Genomic DNA, 18,837 nt, shown 5'->3' with positions numbered 1-18,837 from the left:
AGAACGGGGGTGGGGGAAGGAGAACAGACATGCTCGTTTTTGTGTATTGTATATAAATTGGTGGTATTTAGGGATGAAAGAGGACTTCAAATGTGTTGAAATTTAAAAATTGTGGGAACTCCATGTTCAGAAACTGCAGGGAAAAAAGTTCTAAGCCCTGACCTTCTACTTATTGTAAGCTCAATTTACCCTGTTCTCTTTGGCAGATCCCACGTGGCTTTCCACCAATCTGGGCATTCTGACTTGCATCGAGTGTTCCGGCATCCACCGAGAGCTAGGGGTTCACTACTCCCGGATGCAGTCGCTGACCTTAGATGTATTAGGAACATCTGAGCTCCTGGTAATTTTCAAATCCTTGGTTTTGGGCTAGAAATAAATAAACTGAAGGCTTAAGTATTTTTTTTTTTTGGCATTCTAATCATTGTAGTTTCTTGAGATTTCAGTGAACTGGCGATGGTTGATATATGTTGCCAGTTGGGTTTGGGCAATTAGAAACTCACTCCTCATCTATTAGTAGTTGAGGGCACTTCTTATTGCAGAGCTTTGTTCCTAAATGAATAAAGTGAAGTGAAACCATAAAGGAGCATTGAAGCTAGTGTAAGATTCTGCTGTAATGGAGTAGAATGACGGTATAGTACAGTCTACCCCATTTATTAAACAGATGCAGAACCCATTAGCCTAAAGCCCCATAAAAGTTTTCATTCTCCCCAAATCATCAGCCAATATCTGACAAGGCAATCTGTGGTCACTATTTGGTTCAAGCCTCCAGTGGACTTTTCCCCTGCTCCGTATTTTCCCCTTTGGGGAGAGTTATTGCTCTTTGTTTTTACTGCCTTTATTTATGAAAAATGGGTCTTTTCATTCTCAGTTCAGTGATAGCATACAGTCCCTGTGACAGAGATTAGGAGATGGAAGCATCTTCTATGAAGTTGCTCTCAGAGTATTGCTTCTGTGGCCCCCACTGAGCAACAAGGCAAATCAGACTTTGTGCTTTGGGGCCCCTTAAACATGAGCTTTTCCAAGTCCAGGGTTGCTGGTTGTAAAAAGCAGTGTTTGAAATTCTTTCTTGGAGCAGCTGGGAGTTGAACAATAAATATTAAGTGGATATTGATCACCATTGATTTTAATGTCAAGAATAATTGGCTTGACAGAAAATCTGTTACTCAGTGTTTACCTCAAGGGACCATGAATCTTACTGAAGACTACTTTGGATCCAAAGTGTCTGAACTTCTGCTGCATCTTGAACTGTTTCACTGAACACTCTCAGTCTTTCCAAGTTTGTATAATCTTGAAAGAGAAAAGTTGGGGAAAAGCTGGAGTAGATTCTGATAGCCCAGTTAGTAACATCCCTAGTATTAACTTCTACGTTTAAAACTAAGTTGGATTTAGCAAGACTCAGTGGTTACAAACTGGTCACTGTCAATATAATAATGGATGTAATCTACATCTTAGAGGTATGTATGCGTACAAGTGATGTCTTGAGTAATGATGGCATAGATTTGAGCTTTTATTGATACAAATGATTTCGTAGTAAACACTGGTGAACTATGGTGGGTTTCTGCTTATACTGATTTAAAAACAACAACAACAATGGACCGTGTAGGTGATTTATGACAAATAAATTGCTGTTTTGTTTACTTTGCAAAGTACTTCATGTGTTCCTTTATTTTTCACAACAACGTTATGAGCCTGGTATGTTTTTCCCTACTTTATAAAGAAGGAAACTGAGGCTTAGAATACTATCGTATGCCCAAGGCTATGTAGCCACGTGCCAGCTCTGGAGTGCAGGCCACTTTCATGATTTCAGAGCTCACACCTTCAACCTTTGAGGAGCTGGAGACATAAACTGGCATTTGTAGTGGGTTCTCTTGGCAGCAGGTGAACATATAAACATTACTACTGTTTCTCCAGAGCCTTCTATTCCTGTGGTTTGCTGGCAGATGTTTAACAGCCAGATCTCAGAGGGAAAAGGAAGAAGCCCTGATTGTTAGTCTGCCTATTTCCATGGTGTGAATATTCTCACCATGGCCAATTTTAAGCTACTACTGTGGCATTACTGAATGCCGACTTGAAAAGAAATGTGCTGTAGCCACCATTACGTAGTATGTCTTCCATGCAAATACAATGGACATTAAATAACTTCAAGAGTGTAGGTCATATAAAATGTAATTTATTTAATTATGAATTATGTCATTTTTAAACAAATCAATTTTATTGATAAATATTAATAAAGCATACAGTTCATCAAAAGTGAACAATCACTGGTATTTGTTATAATTGCATAGTTGTACACTCATCACTTTAATCATTATAGCGTAGAGAGATTGAGTGGCGAAGAATTTTCTTATTTGTCTGGGTTTTTTTCTTGGTGTTTATTAGTATTATTATTGAAGTAATGAAAATGTTCTAGATTGTAATTTTTAATAGTGGCCGTATTTACAGCTGACTTACAAAGTTCCTAAAAATTTAACAGTTAGTGCTCATGAGCTGGAAGTATTCTGACTCCAACCCATCTCTGCTGTAACAGCTTTAGTGTGTCTCAGAAATTTAACTGAGGAACTTCATGACACTATTACCTACTAAGAAAAAAAAAACAAAGAAAATTTAAAGGAATATATTGTTTCCATCCTGATAGAAAGATGAGATGACTTTTCATTCCTAGTTCAAATCTCATTTTCTGTCTCCCAGAGCCTCTATGTCTTCTCTTAGAAGTTTAGAGTTTGACCAACACTGAACCATTATAAAGAAACCCAGCAGAGCCTACTTAATTAATATCTAGATAGAGATATTTTCAAAATCGAAATTTCTGCCATAATTTTCAGACTTCCCTTGCTAGCCTTTTTTCCTTAGTGCCCATCAGAAAAACAAAGGGAAGAAAGCCCGTGAACTGTGTGGGATTGCTCTCCCACTCTCTGCTTGCCTTGGTCTGGCTGTCTGGTGGCTCCCAGGATGTGGTTGTGGGATTGGGATTCTTACTCCATTCCCCATTTACAAGGTGATAGGACCATTGGCTGATGTTATATCCAAAACCCTTTTACCCCTCAGCTCTTAAGATAAGCAGTAGACTAGCATATGTGTCAGATATTAGGATGCATTTTTTTTAAATCATGGAAATCCCAAGCCTTTTTAAAGCACCCAGGGTTTTTATTTTATTTTGCTTAGATAATCAGATGCGTGAAGAAAGGATTTTCTGAAGGCTTGACATATATAAAGCATTTAAAATTATGCCTGGCACATAATAAGAGCAATAAAATATGAGCTATTGTTATTATCTCCTCTGAGATGATTTCAATAAAATCCTTTGGAAAGATGAGCCACAGGATCCATATGAAGATTCCACACATTCTACTCTGGTTGTCTGCTCTTTGGATGACCCTTTCTGAAATTCTTTGAAGCATTTCAGATTCATAGAGCAGTGATGATGCCATTTAGTTAATTAGTTCATTATAGTATCATTTCTTGTGCAGCAAGTATTAATTAGACCTCTTTGTACCCTAGTAAAGGAGAAGGTGGACTAGGATAGAACTTTACTGGAGTGTGCACCAGCACATAGTTCTTTCACTGGAGTGGTTTTCAAACCACTGGGGTTGATAAGCCAACATGTGGGCTGTCTTCTCGGATAAACCAGCAACATAGCCCTCACCTCAGGGTGATGTAGTATGACAGGAAAAAGATTTTTAAGTGGCCTGAATGAGACAACAGATAAATGAGCAGGATCTCATTTGATTGCATTCTCAGTTTCTTTCTGGCATTGTTCCCTTCAATAGACAGATGCTCACCCCATTAAGTGGACTTCTGTCCTCCCATATGGCCTCACATATTCCTCCTAATAAAAGTCTTTTGCTTAATTCCATAAATTATTTTCTGGCCTTAGGTTTTGCAGACAGTTTCACTGGATGGTATTCTGTCGTCGTTTCACCATTTCCTTTTTAATTTGTTTTGTTTCAAAGTTTGCTTGTTTTCCATACTAACTGAGTGGATTTCAGCCATATCTATGAAGGTGACTGGTTGATAATAAATTTTTTTTCTCTCTACCTGCTTTTAGAATCTCTTCTTGTAAAATGGAATGAAACGCGGGTAATTGAAGTAATAATTTGTTTACTTTGAGATGTTGTGCTTTCTTAACTACTCTAGCATTCAATGCCTTTAATATCCTTAGATTTTAAAAGCAAACCTGGTTTTCAGAAAACTTCCTGTAAAACATAGTTAAACATAGATTTTTAAAATAAATTTCCTCAATATAGATTCGGCATTGCTTTTTAGTTCATACCAAGAACTTAGTATCATTAATACAAAGGAAAGAAGTGAAATTAAAGGAAATCTTTATTTTTAAGAAATGGAATTTTAGTCAATAATTTAAAAGTTTTTTCCCATTGAACTTGAAGAATCGAGTGTCAGGAACCTTTAGGAGCAAATACTGACTGACCCAGGTCTCTATCTCTTAACCTGCTCCTGCTCCATTCTGATGAGGTTGTTAATAGGCTGTCACATATCAAAGCAGGTCAACTAAGAGCCAGATCTGCAAGTGTCTGAGGAGAGAAAAGCCCTGAAAGACCAAGAATTGCTCATTAATTATAACTGTTGTTTCATCTTGGCCTCACTCAAAATATGAAAAGCAATGGCTTACAGCAACAAGAAGTTGAAAATCACCTACCATTTATTGAACAGCTGTTATGCATCAGGGTATGTTCTAGGTGTTTAATATACATTATATCTAACCTCAGCTATGACTCCATTTTAAAAATCAAAGTCAACAAGGTTGAGTAGCATGCCCAATGTGACTTAGCCAGCATTTGCACTCAGGAGCATCAGACTCCACAGCCTGTGTTGTGCTCTTTTTTTTTTTTTTTTTTTTTTTAAATGACAGCTATGAACTTTTTAAAAAATCTCAAATCCTATCAGAAAAAATTGGAAACTGAAATATATATATATAACTATTTATAAATTATATCTATACTGCTTACTAAAAAGTATATTATATATACTTTATAAATGTTCCAAAAATGGAATTTTTAAAGGTGCAGATAAAAATACATTGAAAATTTTTCGTGCATCCCAGAGTATTCTTTTGTGTTCCCACTTCAGAGGCAACAATTTATAGCTCACTGCGTTTCTTAGTTCTGCCTACTCTGGTCAAGTTTCTCCACTTCCCTGGATTTTTATACATTTGTATATTAAACATTTTATATATTTTTCTTTTTTTAGCAGGTCCTGGGGATTGAACCTGGGACTTGTTACATAGAAGCAGGCGCTCAACCACTGAGCTATACCCGCTCCCATTTTATACATTTTTGTATGCAATAAAGTATTCTCTCTTCTGGGAGCTGAGAGGGCCCAATAAATACTACCCTATTTCTCTACATAAATTTGGAACCAGTTGGTAGACAGACATATTAAGCAAATAGAGAACAAAGATCAGATTTGCTCTTGCGAAAAGTGACGTGTGCATGTGGTTCACATGATACCAGTGTGCTTGCCTCCTTAGAGGCTGAGCACATATGAGGTTCTCAATCTGCACTTATCGAACTGATGATATGTAAGAGTGAGGGGCTGGGGATGGGCTGTGGTTTCACTTTCTTTAAGTGATATAGTAAACACACCAGCCTTTGCTTCTAGATCTGGCTTGATTTCTGCCTCAGCACAGCCCTCAAATTCCTTCTGGATGATAGTCCTCCAGTAAGTGAAAAACACATGATATCAGGGGCTTGCTTCAAACCCCACCTCCCTGCTTCCTTGGCTTCTGCCTGCCCAGCATGCTGAGCCCCACATTTTCTTGATAAAACGCTGCAGCCTCCATCTGCAAATGGTTTGCTCTTGTTGATGGTTCCAGAGGGGTTCTCTGCAGGCTAAAATGTAAACTGTGCGAGGGCACATTTCTCTAGCATTGGACGTGTGTGACGCACGGACGTGGAGTCTCCCTGAGCCAGCTGTCCCCTGGTAAACCAGCCAAGTCCAAGCAGAAGGGAAGTAGCTTTCCAATTCCTGGGGAATTCTCTTCTTCCTACCCACCCCCATCTGCTTTACCCAGACACTGGAGGCATTGAGGTGGCCCCTCCCTCTCAGAGAGGATACTGCAAATGATACTTTGACTCAACTTTCAAAAACTCTTGTGCTTGCCTGGGGGATGTTGAAAGATGGGTTTTAAGACTGAGCCTGAGTCCTGGACCTGACACCCACTGTCCAGAAAATTCTTTGCAGGGCATTTGCTTCATGGTTGACAGGTGCTATCACCTTCGTGGGGTGCCACCCTGACCACTAAGTCTTATCTCTGGGGGAACAGAATGAGCCCACAGAATGGGACTGAGGAACACAGTCCCGAAAAAGAGAGTTGGTTAGTTTGTTGGGTCTGTCTTGGAAGTTTGGTTCTCCTATCAAAAGCAAGGTAAAATTAGGAAAGCTCATCACCCAATTCTTAAGCTACCGCGAATGCTGCTTTTGTCCTATTTTTTAAAATACCTTCAGAATTCTTCACTGTCCTATTTCACTGTTTAATGTTATTTGCAACCAGGAAGTTCTGTTTTACCTTACCTAGATACTTTCTGCTGTTCTTTAAACCACTTACCCCATTGAAACAAAAAAGACATTCAAGCAGCAGTCTTATATCCCAGAAAAATCTCCATGAACCCTCTGTCTACAAATTAATTGAGATTAGAAAGATCAGAACTATCACTAACAACCCCAGTACATCATTTGCAACATGGAAATTAAAATATGTATTCACTTCCAAACACTGGTTTCATTAGCATTTAGGAATCTGATCTGGAAACTGATGTCTGTGTTAGTTACTGCTTTTACTGTTAGAGTTAAGAGGAATAAATCTGTGCTCTCAAGGAGCTTCTGATAATTTAAATAAGTCATTCATTCCTTCCAAAAACAAGTCGCCTTGTTGCCAAAATGACAAACTGTGACATTTATCTTAGTATCTGCACAGAGCCCGGTAATTAGTAAGCATTCAGTTGAAATGTGTTAATTTAATCTTTAAGGAATCAGAAGTTGTTAGGCAAATGGAGATCATATACATGTGGAATTAATACAGTGCATTTTTATTTTTTATTTCTATTTTTTTTTATAATACATTACCTCTGTTTTCCTTTTCGGAGGTACCAGGAGTTGAACCCAGGATCTTATTACCTGAGAAGCAGGTGCTCAACCACTGAGCTACATCCACTTCCCAATGAGAGCTCGTTTTTTTGTTTGTTTTTATTTTTAGGAGGTACCAGAGAACGAACCTGGCACCTCATGTATGGGAAGTAGGCGCTCAAACACTTGAGCCACATCAACTCCCCAATACTTTACATTTTTAGTGCTTTAGTTTAAATCCTTTCATATAAATTGTCCCATTTTATCATTATTACAAGCCTGCTAGGTATAGGTATGATCCCCATTTAATTGATGAAAAATTTGAAACTCAGGTAAACTAAACTGATATGCCTGTGGTCACACAGCCAGTAAAAAAGAACCGTGATTTGAAACTCGGCCTTTGGCTTTCTGGCCTAGCGCCCTTCTCACTATATTAAAGCCAGCTCATAACTGCATAAGGTTACCCATTTCAGTTAGCACGCAAGGTTTTTGAGGGCAGTAAGGACAGAAACTTCACGTTGGGCCAAGTGAATCTTCTCTCAGCCTACCTAGGTTCTTTGCCCAGGACCTTGTTATGAGAACACACCCCTGTAAGAGGCATGCGGGTTCTTACTTCCAGTTTTATGGGTACCTTTGGGCTTTGTCTGTCTTCATTAAAGGCAAACCACTTTATTTCTCTATTTCTTAGTGGCCATTAAATAAATCATGAGCTGTATGAGTAATGTGTAGCAGTGGAATGTATTAATAATTGAGTACCCTGAAATAGACTTTTGTTTTTGCAGCTTGCCAAGAACATTGGAAATGCAGGCTTCAATGAGGTTATGGAATGTTGCCTGCCAGCTGAGGACTCGGTCAAACCCAATCCAAGCAGTGACATGTAAGTTCTTATTTTCTGAACAAAGATATGCCTTTTACCCCGAAACTTAGAGGCAGGGAAATAAGTTTTGGGTATACCACTTGCTAATTCTTTAGCAAATAAATCAGCCTGAGTTGGTCTTACAAGTTTTCCTTTCTACCCTACTCCCTAGTCAATGTGTCTGCCCATCCAAGTGCCACGGCATTTTCAGTGTCTAGTTTGGCACCCTTATTTTAAGGTGTTGTTGTCGTTATGGTGGTTGTTTTAGAACTTAGTTAAGAAATCCTGATTTGATGGTGGAATTTTGAAGATAACAAAGGAACAGAGCGTCTGTGATTTATGTTGCCTGCGTTAGGCTTTGAGAGTTGTGGTTTTTTTGTTTACTTGTTTTTGTTTGTCACTTGAACCTCTTTGGGTATCCAAATAGAAGTTTGGTGTGACTGTTTTTAGGAAGGGGCCAAAGGAGAGCAGATTTCACAGATGCTCTGTATTGGTAATGTGGCATTGGTGTGAGTCTCCTCTCCACTGGTGGTGTATGTGTACACACACAGGCCTTTTGGCGTCTGCTCATCTTTCCCATCTTAGTTCTCTCTGCATAAATTCTGAGCCACTGAGAGGGCTAGTTGTTGTATATTCATGAGTATGTATTGTTTTCTTTGCCAGCATCCTTGCAAATGTGGGATGTATTGTTTCCTTCAAAAATTTGTTTTTGACTTTTGTTTTATTGTTGATACAAAAACTTGACTGAGAAGGTTTTGTGCCTAGCAAACATTCCTTTTTCTCATCCCAGCTTGCCTCTGAGGCAGAGTTTGCGACAGAGACTCTTCTCCCAATCTTCGCAAACAAAGTGTGAGTCTCTCATACCACCACCTATCTTTGACTAAGTAAAATACCAGGGGTACTTTATAAAAGCAGAGAATTAATTAGTTTGTTCTAGGGCCAGATGATCCTAAAGAAATGAATACTGCCTATTTGGAACCCTTGTAATAAAATGTTCTATCTACATTGAGAACCTCCCCCAACCTTGGCACTATTGAAAAGGAAGTTTATCCCCATTCCCTTTTTTTTTTCTCAATTTGAGGGCAAATGGCCAAGGATATGGCAAAATGCCACCTACTCCATGAAGCCTTTCTCACCTCTTCAGTTGAAATCAGTTTCTTAGCTGGCTCTCTGTGCTCCTCTATTTTAAAACATCTCATCCCACTTTATATTATACCTAGGCATATACGTATTTTTTTCTGTAAGTTGTATCTTAGTCAGTTTTGGATTTCCTGTCTACCATGCTTGCGGTGGTTCAAGAAATAATGAATCAACAAGTCAAAGATCTACTTTCAGCTCTGTGCCTACTTGAATAAGTTAATATTTTACTTCCAGGTGAAAATGAATGTACTGTGTCTAGCTTTAGCACCCTCTGCAGATAAGTCTCTTGAAGGGTAAGCCTAAAACACCCTCTAGTGGCTTTTGAATCCCCAGATGGATTTGGGGCGTGTTTAGAGTATGTGAGCTCAGTGTGGGGGAAAAAGGCCAGATTTGTAGCTGTTCACAGAGCCCAGAAATGTTGCTCTCCTGTGAGTCGGGACCGTTTTACATATTCTGTTATTCAGAAGTGGAAGAGAAGCCCCTCCTCTCTAGCCACATACCAAATATTTCATTCTATTAAGTATGTTGCCTTTCTCCAAAAGCCTAAGCTTTAAAAAATAAATTAAAAAGGAGGGGCCTGGGTTGCAATGACAGAGTAAAACTTCCTTCATGGAGCCAGGGAGCACGTGTGGTAAATAGAACGTATCCGTGCAGTGTATTAGTGTAGAGATTACCTTCCGGGGAACTAAGGGCCCTAGACAAATGAATAATACATTTTAAAAAATAAAGGAAATCCAGTTTGTCTTTACGCCTTCCTATGGGAGTCCCAGTAATAATGATCCCACAGTGATTATTGAAACTGCGTAAAACTTGACAACTGTCCAGTCTAATTGCCTGTCCCAGGAGACGCGTGGAGCTTCAGTCATTAAACACGTTGCCAGAGGGGGTGGATCGTGAAGCCACTGAGAGTCACTGAGCAGTTCCCACGAGTGTCACAGAGCTGTGCTAGGAGCGCCCCGGTGAAAATTGGGGTCTGCCCTCCAGGAGCTTGCCAGCTGCTTGAGGAAACAATTTAATACCACCTCCATGAACTTCAGTTGACTTCTCTGCAAAGTGGAGATAAAATCCAAATGAGACGACATACCTCAGTGTGACTGGTAAACTTACAAGAACTGTACATGTATGAGATGCTTTGTGTAAGAAGTTAAATAACACCTTAGGTCAACGCAGGACACAGTAAAGGGCTGTGCCAACAGGGGAGGTCACTGGGGAAGTCAAGGAGGGCTTCTGGAGGAATGAGACTTAGCTTCAGGCATGATGGTTGGGAAGACTGATGGAGACGCGGGAGGGATGAAACATGGTTAAAAGTGCTGAAACACAAGCTCGAGAAGTATCCCTGGAAGGGCCTCAAGTTTTGCATATTCAGGTTGAGCCAGAGCTTCTGAACACATTTTCCTCTCCAGCTGGACAAGCTGGTCTCACACCTGATGGCCTGTCCAGAAGTATGCTATAATCAGGACTGGTCATTATGGACCCTGGCAAATGTGGGGAAGAAGTCCCCGCCCTCTCGTTTGGTCTGGGTGTGGTGCCCTCATCCTAGGCCCATCTTCTGCGGCCTGGGGGGTAGACTAGGTCCAGCACTGCCAGAGTTCAGCTCCCAGGGGACACTGTTCACTCCTGCAGGAGGTCTCTGGCTTGGCACCGTTGTCTGACTTGGCTTAAGGCCCCCAAAGGCCCTTACTGCAGAGTAGGCTGGGTGGGAGGAAAGCGGGGAGTTTTACAGGGGAGAAAAATACCAGCCCATAAGGGAGCAGTTTTAAAATATTCTCAGAGCCAGTTAGTAGTATAGTTAGACTGTATGCTAATATAATTGGTGTGTTCCTTCTTGGTTGTTAACTTCTAAAGACTTTAAGGACTCACTTGGGCAGTGGCTCTCAAACCTTTAGTAAGATCAGAGTCAATCACTAGATTCTCGATCAGTGTGATAGGGGAGTCTGTATTTTTGTAAACATTAGGTTATTTTTATGCAGGTGGTCCAAAGCCCACACGTAGACAAGTGCAGCTCTACAGGCATTTGAATGGGGAGTCAGAGCAGTCTCTTGCCCTCCTTGCCCCTTTTCTTCTAAAACTTAAAACAAAAAGGAGCAGGGGTGGTTAATTCGATATATTAGGTAAGCAGGATATGAATACTGATGGTTGTTCTGAGGGCTGAAGCCCCGCCCCCACTGTGAGCGTGGTGTTCACCTGCCCCCTCCTAAACACGGTGCATTGAAGCAAGGGGCTTGGTGACTGAGCAGTAATGCAGGTGTGGTCAGCAAGGCTCTGGCTGCACGGTGAAAATGACCAGTGCCTCAGCTTCAGGGAGCTGACCAGATTCATCTGTGCCATGCCTCGATTAGCTCCTTATTCCAGGGCTTTCACAGTGATTATGGCAGACATTCCTAAAATGCTATCTATGCTAAATGCTTGCATGTGTTATTTCATTTGATCCTGAAACAACTCTGTGCAGGGGGTGTTACCATTTATCATTATTACTATTCTTCAGATAAGGAGCCTAACGTTGAGATAGGTGAAGTAGCTCACCCGAGGTACAGATGACCGGAAGTAGAGCCCTGATTTGAGATCTGGCCATCTGACCCCAGCGCCCAGGCTTGTAAAGGGTCTCCGGCCTCAGAGCTGAGTCACAGTTGGGTGGTGTGGGCCGTTTCCTTAGCTCAGCTTCCCCTGCTTGCCGCGCCTTCCAGAGGGAGTGGGCAGGAGGAACCAGAGGTGTCAGATCCTTCCACGCTCCTTCTCCCCATATCTCTGGTAGATTTATTGGGGAAAATAAAATTTTTGTATTGTCAATGGAATTTTATTTTCCTTCACATTTCTAAATTATTTGTCATTTACTGTGACTCTCAAATATCTTATTGAGGGTTTTATTGTTGGTGGTTGTGAAGATCCCTGAGGTAATTGGGATTGTAAAATGCTTAGAGTCCTCTTGACCTGTGAGCTGCTGTTTTCTTGCTCTCCCTTTTTTAAGTTCATCAGCACTGTCCTAGGTCCTAAGGACCCACTATGTGCTTAGCAGGTACGTTAAGGTGAGTATGTCTTGTACCACCGTGAGGTCTGTTATGTACGTTTTCATCGATAAGAAATTAGAGGCATAAAGAGGTGACATACATGTCCAATGTTAAAACCATTTAAATGTGGTAGCAATGGGATTTGAACTCAGGCTTCTTTGGATCCACCATGTTCCTGCTGCCACACCGTGCTGCTTGGAAAAGGAGCATGATGCCATTTACAGGCCCAGAAAATAGAAAGTGAAGAAGACTGGCAGTTCGTTTGGATTAATCTGACATTGAGCCTTTAGTGTGAGGTACGGTGCCTACAAAAAAGAGGACCTAGCCCTTGCCTTTTGCCACAGCTGGGCCGACATTCAGGCTGACAGTTAATGCGGTCTGGGTGGTCTGGAGCGCAGAGTCGTGGAAGGAATGTGGGTTTCCTAGGAGAGAAGGCACAATAAACCATGCCACGCAGAAGGCCCTGGGTATGCAAAGGCATAGAGTTATGTCAACTGGTGAGGGAACAGCCTGGGGACGTTAGAAAACAAAACTTTAAGAGGGTTGAGGGGGAGGTCTAAGCTAGAGAGGCTGGCAGGCTGAGAGAACATGGGCTTTATCCTGTGAGTGAGTCTTCCTGTGGCCTGTTATCCTTAGAACCTGGGTGAAGGCCACAGCAGCAGATTCTCATGTCTTCACAGGACCGCTTTACCATGGGTGCCGCTCTGGGACCATGTGCTGGCTTGCTTCTATACTTTGTTTTCTGGCATAGATAGACCAACAAAAGTGTAACCTAGTGCTTCTTATCAGGAGGCTGGGGACATATTCTTTTGTTTTGTTTTTAAGTTAGTAGATGAATGGATTTTGGGTGTGTTTGAATAAGGATCCTTAATAATTTACAAGGCGGTTGTGTTTGATTTCAGGAATGCGAGAAAAGACTACATTACTGCCAAGTACATTGAGAGAAAATATGCAAGGAAAAAACACATGGATAATGCAGCAAAACTTCATAGCCTTTGTGAGGCTGTTAAAACAAGAGATATTTTTGGATTGCTCCAAGCTTATGCTGATGGCGTTGATCTTACAGAAAAAATCCCACTGGCCAATGGACATGTAAGAGTGTGGATTGCTCCTTAAAAAAAAAAAAAAAAGAAATGACAGGGCTCGGTAATCAGAAATGCTGACCAAAATTGTGGTAATTCTCTGAAAGAAGATAGCATTACTTTTTAATTTATTGATTATTTTTTTATGGTACCAGGGGCTGGGGATTCAACCCGGGACCTAGTTATATGGGAAGCTGACGCTCAACCACCGAGCCACATCAGCTTCCCTGAGTTGGTTTTATCACTTGTTTTGCTTGTTTTTGTTTATTTCAGGAGGCACTGGGCACCAATCCTGGGACCTCCTAGGTGGGAGGTGCACCCAACCGCTTGAGCCACATCCCTTCCGACAGCATTACATTTTATAGAAAAAATTTGTGATTTATTCTTAAACCAAAAATTTTAAGGCCAGTTCTGGAAAAAAAGCCCAACCCTGGGCAAAGGGGAAATCATCCTCTCAGAAGCCCAAGCAGCCTGAAAGAAATGCCTTCTGTGAGCAGGCTTAGCATGTTGCCCCACGCTTGTACCCCTTGGCACACTGGAAGCCCAATATCAGCCCAGCTTTCAGCATCAACTCTCTGAGGCCACCCTGAAAACAGGAGCTCTGAGGGGGATTGGTGCTGGTTCCCAGTAGCCTGCACCCTATCCCTCTACCTCTCTCCTTCGAGTGAGTTGGATGGAGTAAGAGAGACATCTTCAGTTTCCTGAGAGAACTTTCTAGAGAGGGTGGGCATCGCTGGTTAGGATTGGGTCAGAAGTAAACTACCAGTATCAGAGTGGTTGGTGTGTTCCTTAATTTTCCTCCCTGAATGCCTTCAAGGGTGTATGCTAAGAATCCCAGCAACTTTGACCTTGAAACTGCCTTAACCTCAGAGTGAGAGGGAACAGGACTGAGGCTCACCCTCTTATCAGTTAAGCGTGTCATTTTGAGCCTTGCTGTTCAGGGTTCCCCCGAGTGCCGTGGATGTTCAGGCTGCATTCTCAGGCCTGAGGGTGCAGACCCAGGGCTTTGCCAGGCCCTCCTGGGCAGAACTACTGTAAAGGTCATCCTCCTCGTGACAGGCACACTCCTTTTTACTTGAGCCAGTGCACAAAGACTGGGGTGGTGCCCGTTCTCTCTCTCTCTAGAAAGAACCCAAACGAAGGCAGTCCAGGGCAGAGTGCTCAGCTCTGAGCTGCGGTCTAGCAGGCAGGGCAGCTTGAACAGGATTCGCATCCCTCTGCCTGGTGTTTCCCACTCTGTAAATTTCCTCCTCCACCACTTCTCCCATCCACCCTCTTACCCTAGACTGTCATCATTCAGTCTCTGCTTCCCCACCTGCCAAAACTTACTTTCAGAAAAGACAGTGGTGGTCCTGTACCTTATATAAATTGAAGATGGTAAAGGGATTAGCATTTATAGTTGTACCTGTAAGTATAGACTGAAAACTTGAACCCTGTTTTTAAAAGTATATTTGTTCAGGGAATGGGCTTAAGGGGTTGGATATCGGAGGCCTGGGGAACCTTCCTGGATTCTTTGAATTCAGACCCCTACTTATAGGCAATACCTCATCTTGCCGCTGCAGGCATAGGAAAGTATAGAGTGAGAGGACTTTGAAATGAAACCCCTGAGTTCCTGTTTATTCCCTGTGGAGTAAGAAGCAGTGGGGCCAGTTCTAAATTGCATGTTTCCAAGGACAGAGAATTTGCCATAGAGATTAAAGGAGTTCTAGATACAAGATTTTTGAAGGAACAGATAAAGGCATTTGGAAGAAATATATATAATTTTATTTGTGTTGGACACAAACGCGAATGCTGTCATTAGCATTTTGGAATATTTTTGGTTTTCAGGAACCGGATGAAACCGCGCTTCATCTTGCAGTCAGATCTGTGGATAGAACGTCTCTTCACATTGTAGACTTCTTAGTTCAGAACAGGTAGGTGTTCTAAAATGAAGAGGAGGCATTTATTTTTGTTCCTTGGTATTTCTGAGAAAGGAATCAAATGCTGCCTCATTGTTAACAGTTGTGTCGCCAAGGTGCTTGGATTCTTACCAGGTCTAAATGTGAATTATGGTACAGAAAAAGTGCTGCCAGGTGTGGAGTTTTGCGTGGCAATGCTAATAAAAAAAAAAGCCCCAGAATATGAGAATAGAAAGTGGTATCTGAAGGATCCAACTTCTGGTGTCTCAGACAAAAAAAGACCTAAGTAGACATAGCTGCTGAATTCTGAGCCCTAGAGAGCAGACTCTGCGTCTGTGACCCCATGACCACCTTCTGTGGGCCCACTCCACAGGCCTGTGCTCTGAAACGAACCTCTCCCAGGGAGTGAGCAGAGTGCTCCGAGGTAGAGAGTGTGTCAGGAAAGAAAAGAGCCACACTTTACCACTGGTCTAAGCCAGAGATTATAAACTAGGACGCTGAGGTATGTGTGTTTAATTTGGTTGGAAAAGTTTTTAAAATTTTTAAAGTAGAATGGCCTTTAGAAAGTATATGCGTATGCAGTTTACCACAGGCCCCAGTCTTCCCAAAAGTTTTCTTCATTCTGCCTACTCATTCATGGTAACTGCATGGCAGCTAATGGCCAGACTTCAAAACTCCTTCCAAGTGCATCTTGGTTTCCTGACTATGGGTTGGGGTTTGCGGGGGTACCCTCTACCTTTCCCTGCCGTTTCTGGGGGGAGGAGTGAAGAGGTGATAGGCAGGGCAGCCTGGGATCCACCGTTCTTTCCCGAGGAGCTGGGACTCAGCTGGGCTCATGGCGAGCCCAGATGCCTGCCCTTTGACAGAGCCTGGTGCCAGCCTAGCACCAAGAACATAGCGGGGTTTAACAAATACCCAGGCAACTGGCTGATTGATGCCCCTCTCCCTCTATACCTTCTCAAGGGGCAGGAGAGTGGCATTCTTGGTTTCTTTTCTCCCAGAAAAAGATAGCAAGGAGAGAGGAGAGATTGGAAAATGGGGCTCTCTGTTTTGCATTTTTTCCCTGGGAGCAGTGGTGTTGTCTCCTGGTGGTGCTCTCTCAGGTCCCCACTTGTCTGTCCCTTCCTCCTCGGCATGCAGTGGTCATCCTTTGTTGCGGGGCTGCCTGCCTTCTTGGTTGGATCGAATGATTTATCTTGCTTCTGGGGAGCACAAGCACCTTATTTGAATAACATAGTTTTAAGTGGGAAGAAGTTTTGGAAGTCTTCTGAAGATTCCCCTCTTAACCTGTTTTCAGAGGACATTCCTAGGGCAAACAGGCACACAGGAGACTTGGGACTCTGAATTTTGGAAAAGTAACTCTCCCCCTTCCTGGCAAGTGTCAAGTAATAAGATGGAAAGAAAGCTCCAGCTCCTGTCTTTCTGTGGGACTGAATGGGCAAGTCCTGCGGACTTCCTCGGGCCCTGTCTTTACTCGGCCTCCTGGCCCGACCGGGCAGCCTCAGCCTGGGGGGCACCGACGGCGAAGCGGGAAGGATGCCAAGAGCACCCGGGGGGCACACCTGCCCCACCCCTCAGTCCTGCTCTGCAGCACTTTCTTTTCGGCCTTCTCTGCCTTTGGGGTTTGTTTTTCCCTACTGCCGTGCCAGGCTTCCTCATCCGGACAAGCGGGGCTGGTGCTGTGTGCCTTCCAGGGTCTGCCCCTCGGTTCTGGCGGCTCGCTGCCTCTCCAGTCCACGCGTCCCAGGTCCCCCGCCAAGCGGCCCCTCATCGCCTGGCCTGTGACTCACCCTTCTTTCTCCTTTCTCCTTTCTCCATCCCTTCTCTCGGCCAGCGGGAACCTGGACAAACAGACAGGGAAAGGCAGCACAGCCCTGCACTACTGCTGCCTGACTGACAACGCCGAGTGCCTCAAACTCCTCCTGCGGGGGAAGGCCTCCATCGAGATAGGTAAACGGGCAGCGCGGGCTGTCTCCAGCCGTGGCTCCTGCGCTGCCTTTGCCAACAGTCCACGTGCTTTGGGCTCCTCCTCTCAGAGCTGAGTAGAAGTAAAACTTGACCTCTGAAGAGAAAAGAGCCTCTTCTTAAATGTCCTTCGAGGCTGTTTGTGGTTTCTATATTTATTAGCCCTGTTTGCCAACTGTTAGTAAGACTTTGGTTGCATCTTAAGGGCTTTTACAGATTATAAGAAAGGTAAGGGATAGGCCCTGAAATTATCACTGATGCTGAGGGCAATTTGGACGAGTTTTGGGGATTTTTGCCTCTCGCCCATGGTCCATGAGCCTTATTACGAGAAACCACACCTCACGTCAAACCAGCTCCCCTTACTCGGCTCTGGGTTTAGAAGGTCTCCTTGTGGAGGCGCCAGTTGTTGCCCCTCTCCTGTCATTTGTACCAAGAGATTCTTGTTCTTGTTTGGCTTCCATCCCTTCCTTCTGCTGGGGGACCCCTGACAGGGTTTTGCCCTGAGAGCACCCAGCTGTTACCACATTACGAGGAAGTACTTTTGAAGAACCATTGAACAGAGCGTAAAGAGGGTAAAGAAAAATACCTGCCCAAAAACCATGTGTCTTACCAAAAAAAGATTAGTCAAACCTCAGTGACTGGAACTTACTTAGAAAAAAGTTCAAAATGTACAAGTTTTTAGATTGCTGAAAATGTGTTAAAACTTTATTACATTGAAATTCATGGAACTGGGTTAAGTGTTTCTGTTAGAGTTTTGTAATGAACTCCTTTGGTTACTTGAACAGTTTTAGTTTCTTGATTAATGCAAACCTGATCTTTTAAAATCTTTCTGACAGTTCTTTTCTCCCTATACAAATAGGGCATAAATTCAACTCTGGGTCTACCTGGGTATCATTAATCTTCTTTAATTTAATTTAGTGCTGCTTTAACTGGATTGTTTTTTCTTAATTACCTCTAGAAATCAGACTTTGGCTTGTTTTTGCAGTAATGCTCGCCTTTCCCTGCCTTGACTTTCAGCTAACGAGTCGGGAGAAACACCGCTGGACATAGCCAGGCGCCTAAAGCACGAGCACTGCGAGGAGCTGGTGAGCCTCCTCATGGCCCTGGACGGGCAGTGGGCGCCCCTTCCTGGACAGCGAAGTGGTCCTGCCTGAGGAGTGTTTTCTCTGAGCCGCTCATCAGGTGTCCTCGATAGGACTAACTAAGAATTGGTCTGACTTGGGGAAGGTGTCCCTGGAGTCTTTACAAAGGATGTGGCCACTCTCTCCCCCACCTCACCCTTGTGGTGAGGTTTGGAGCACAATTGAGTTTTGCTGTTGGACATGTCGATAGCGGTACCAGCCTTATCTGGGGCAACCGGAACAGAGATCCAGAGGCCTGACACGGGTTTGCCTGGCCTCTAGTGTCCTAAGCTGTTAGCGCATCACTTTACAGTACTCCAAAGCCAACTTTCTGATTTTGTTCCTCAGACCCAAATCACTTGGGTTGCTCTACACCATCTTCTCCTTTCCTGTTCCGGAAGAAGAGGCAGTATGGACCATTGGAAGAGCCTTCTGGGATGAGGCCGGGCTGGGTTTACAGTGGGGTGCTCCACCATAACTTGGGCAAGCCACTTAAACTCTTAGGACATTTTCTTATTTATAAAATGGAGCCACTTATGCAAGATGGCAGGGCAGTTGTGAGAATTGTTGTTGAACTCTATAAAGCAATAGCAAAGAGTAAGTGCTCATAAATGGAACTTAGTAGGAAGTGCTATCTAAATGTAAGATATATCTATATCCACTTCTGTCTATCTGTATCTGGGTACTTTA

At 43.0% G+C, this 18,837-nt stretch overlaps 1 protein-coding gene across 3 annotated transcripts in view; it reads left to right on the top strand.

Moving 5' to 3' along the window:
• The window catches only part of ASAP2 (ArfGAP with SH3 domain, ankyrin repeat and PH domain 2), a 211,497-nt gene that overhangs the window by 171,080 nt on the left and 21,580 nt on the right, over positions 1-18,837 (top strand). For all 3 annotated transcript variants that reach the window (XM_058287891.2, XM_058287892.2, XM_058287893.2), the window contains 6 exons: positions 207-340; positions 7,863-7,957; positions 12,984-13,173; positions 14,991-15,076; positions 16,896-17,011; positions 18,044-18,111. In XM_058287891.2, coding sequence (XP_058143874.1) covers positions 207-340; positions 7,863-7,957; positions 12,984-13,173; positions 14,991-15,076; positions 16,896-17,011; positions 18,044-18,111 — 689 coding nt within the window. The remainder of the gene's footprint in view (positions 1-206; positions 341-7,862; positions 7,958-12,983; positions 13,174-14,990; positions 15,077-16,895; positions 17,012-18,043; positions 18,112-18,837) is intronic.

The sequence above is a fragment of the Dasypus novemcinctus genome, chromosome 25, assembly GCF_030445035.2.
Source record: "Dasypus novemcinctus isolate mDasNov1 chromosome 25, mDasNov1.1.hap2, whole genome shotgun sequence".
Taxonomy (NCBI): domain Eukaryota; kingdom Metazoa; phylum Chordata; class Mammalia; order Cingulata; family Dasypodidae; genus Dasypus; species Dasypus novemcinctus.
The sequence above is the reverse complement of the archived record's forward strand: the minus strand, read 5'-3'. Positions and strand labels throughout refer to the sequence as shown.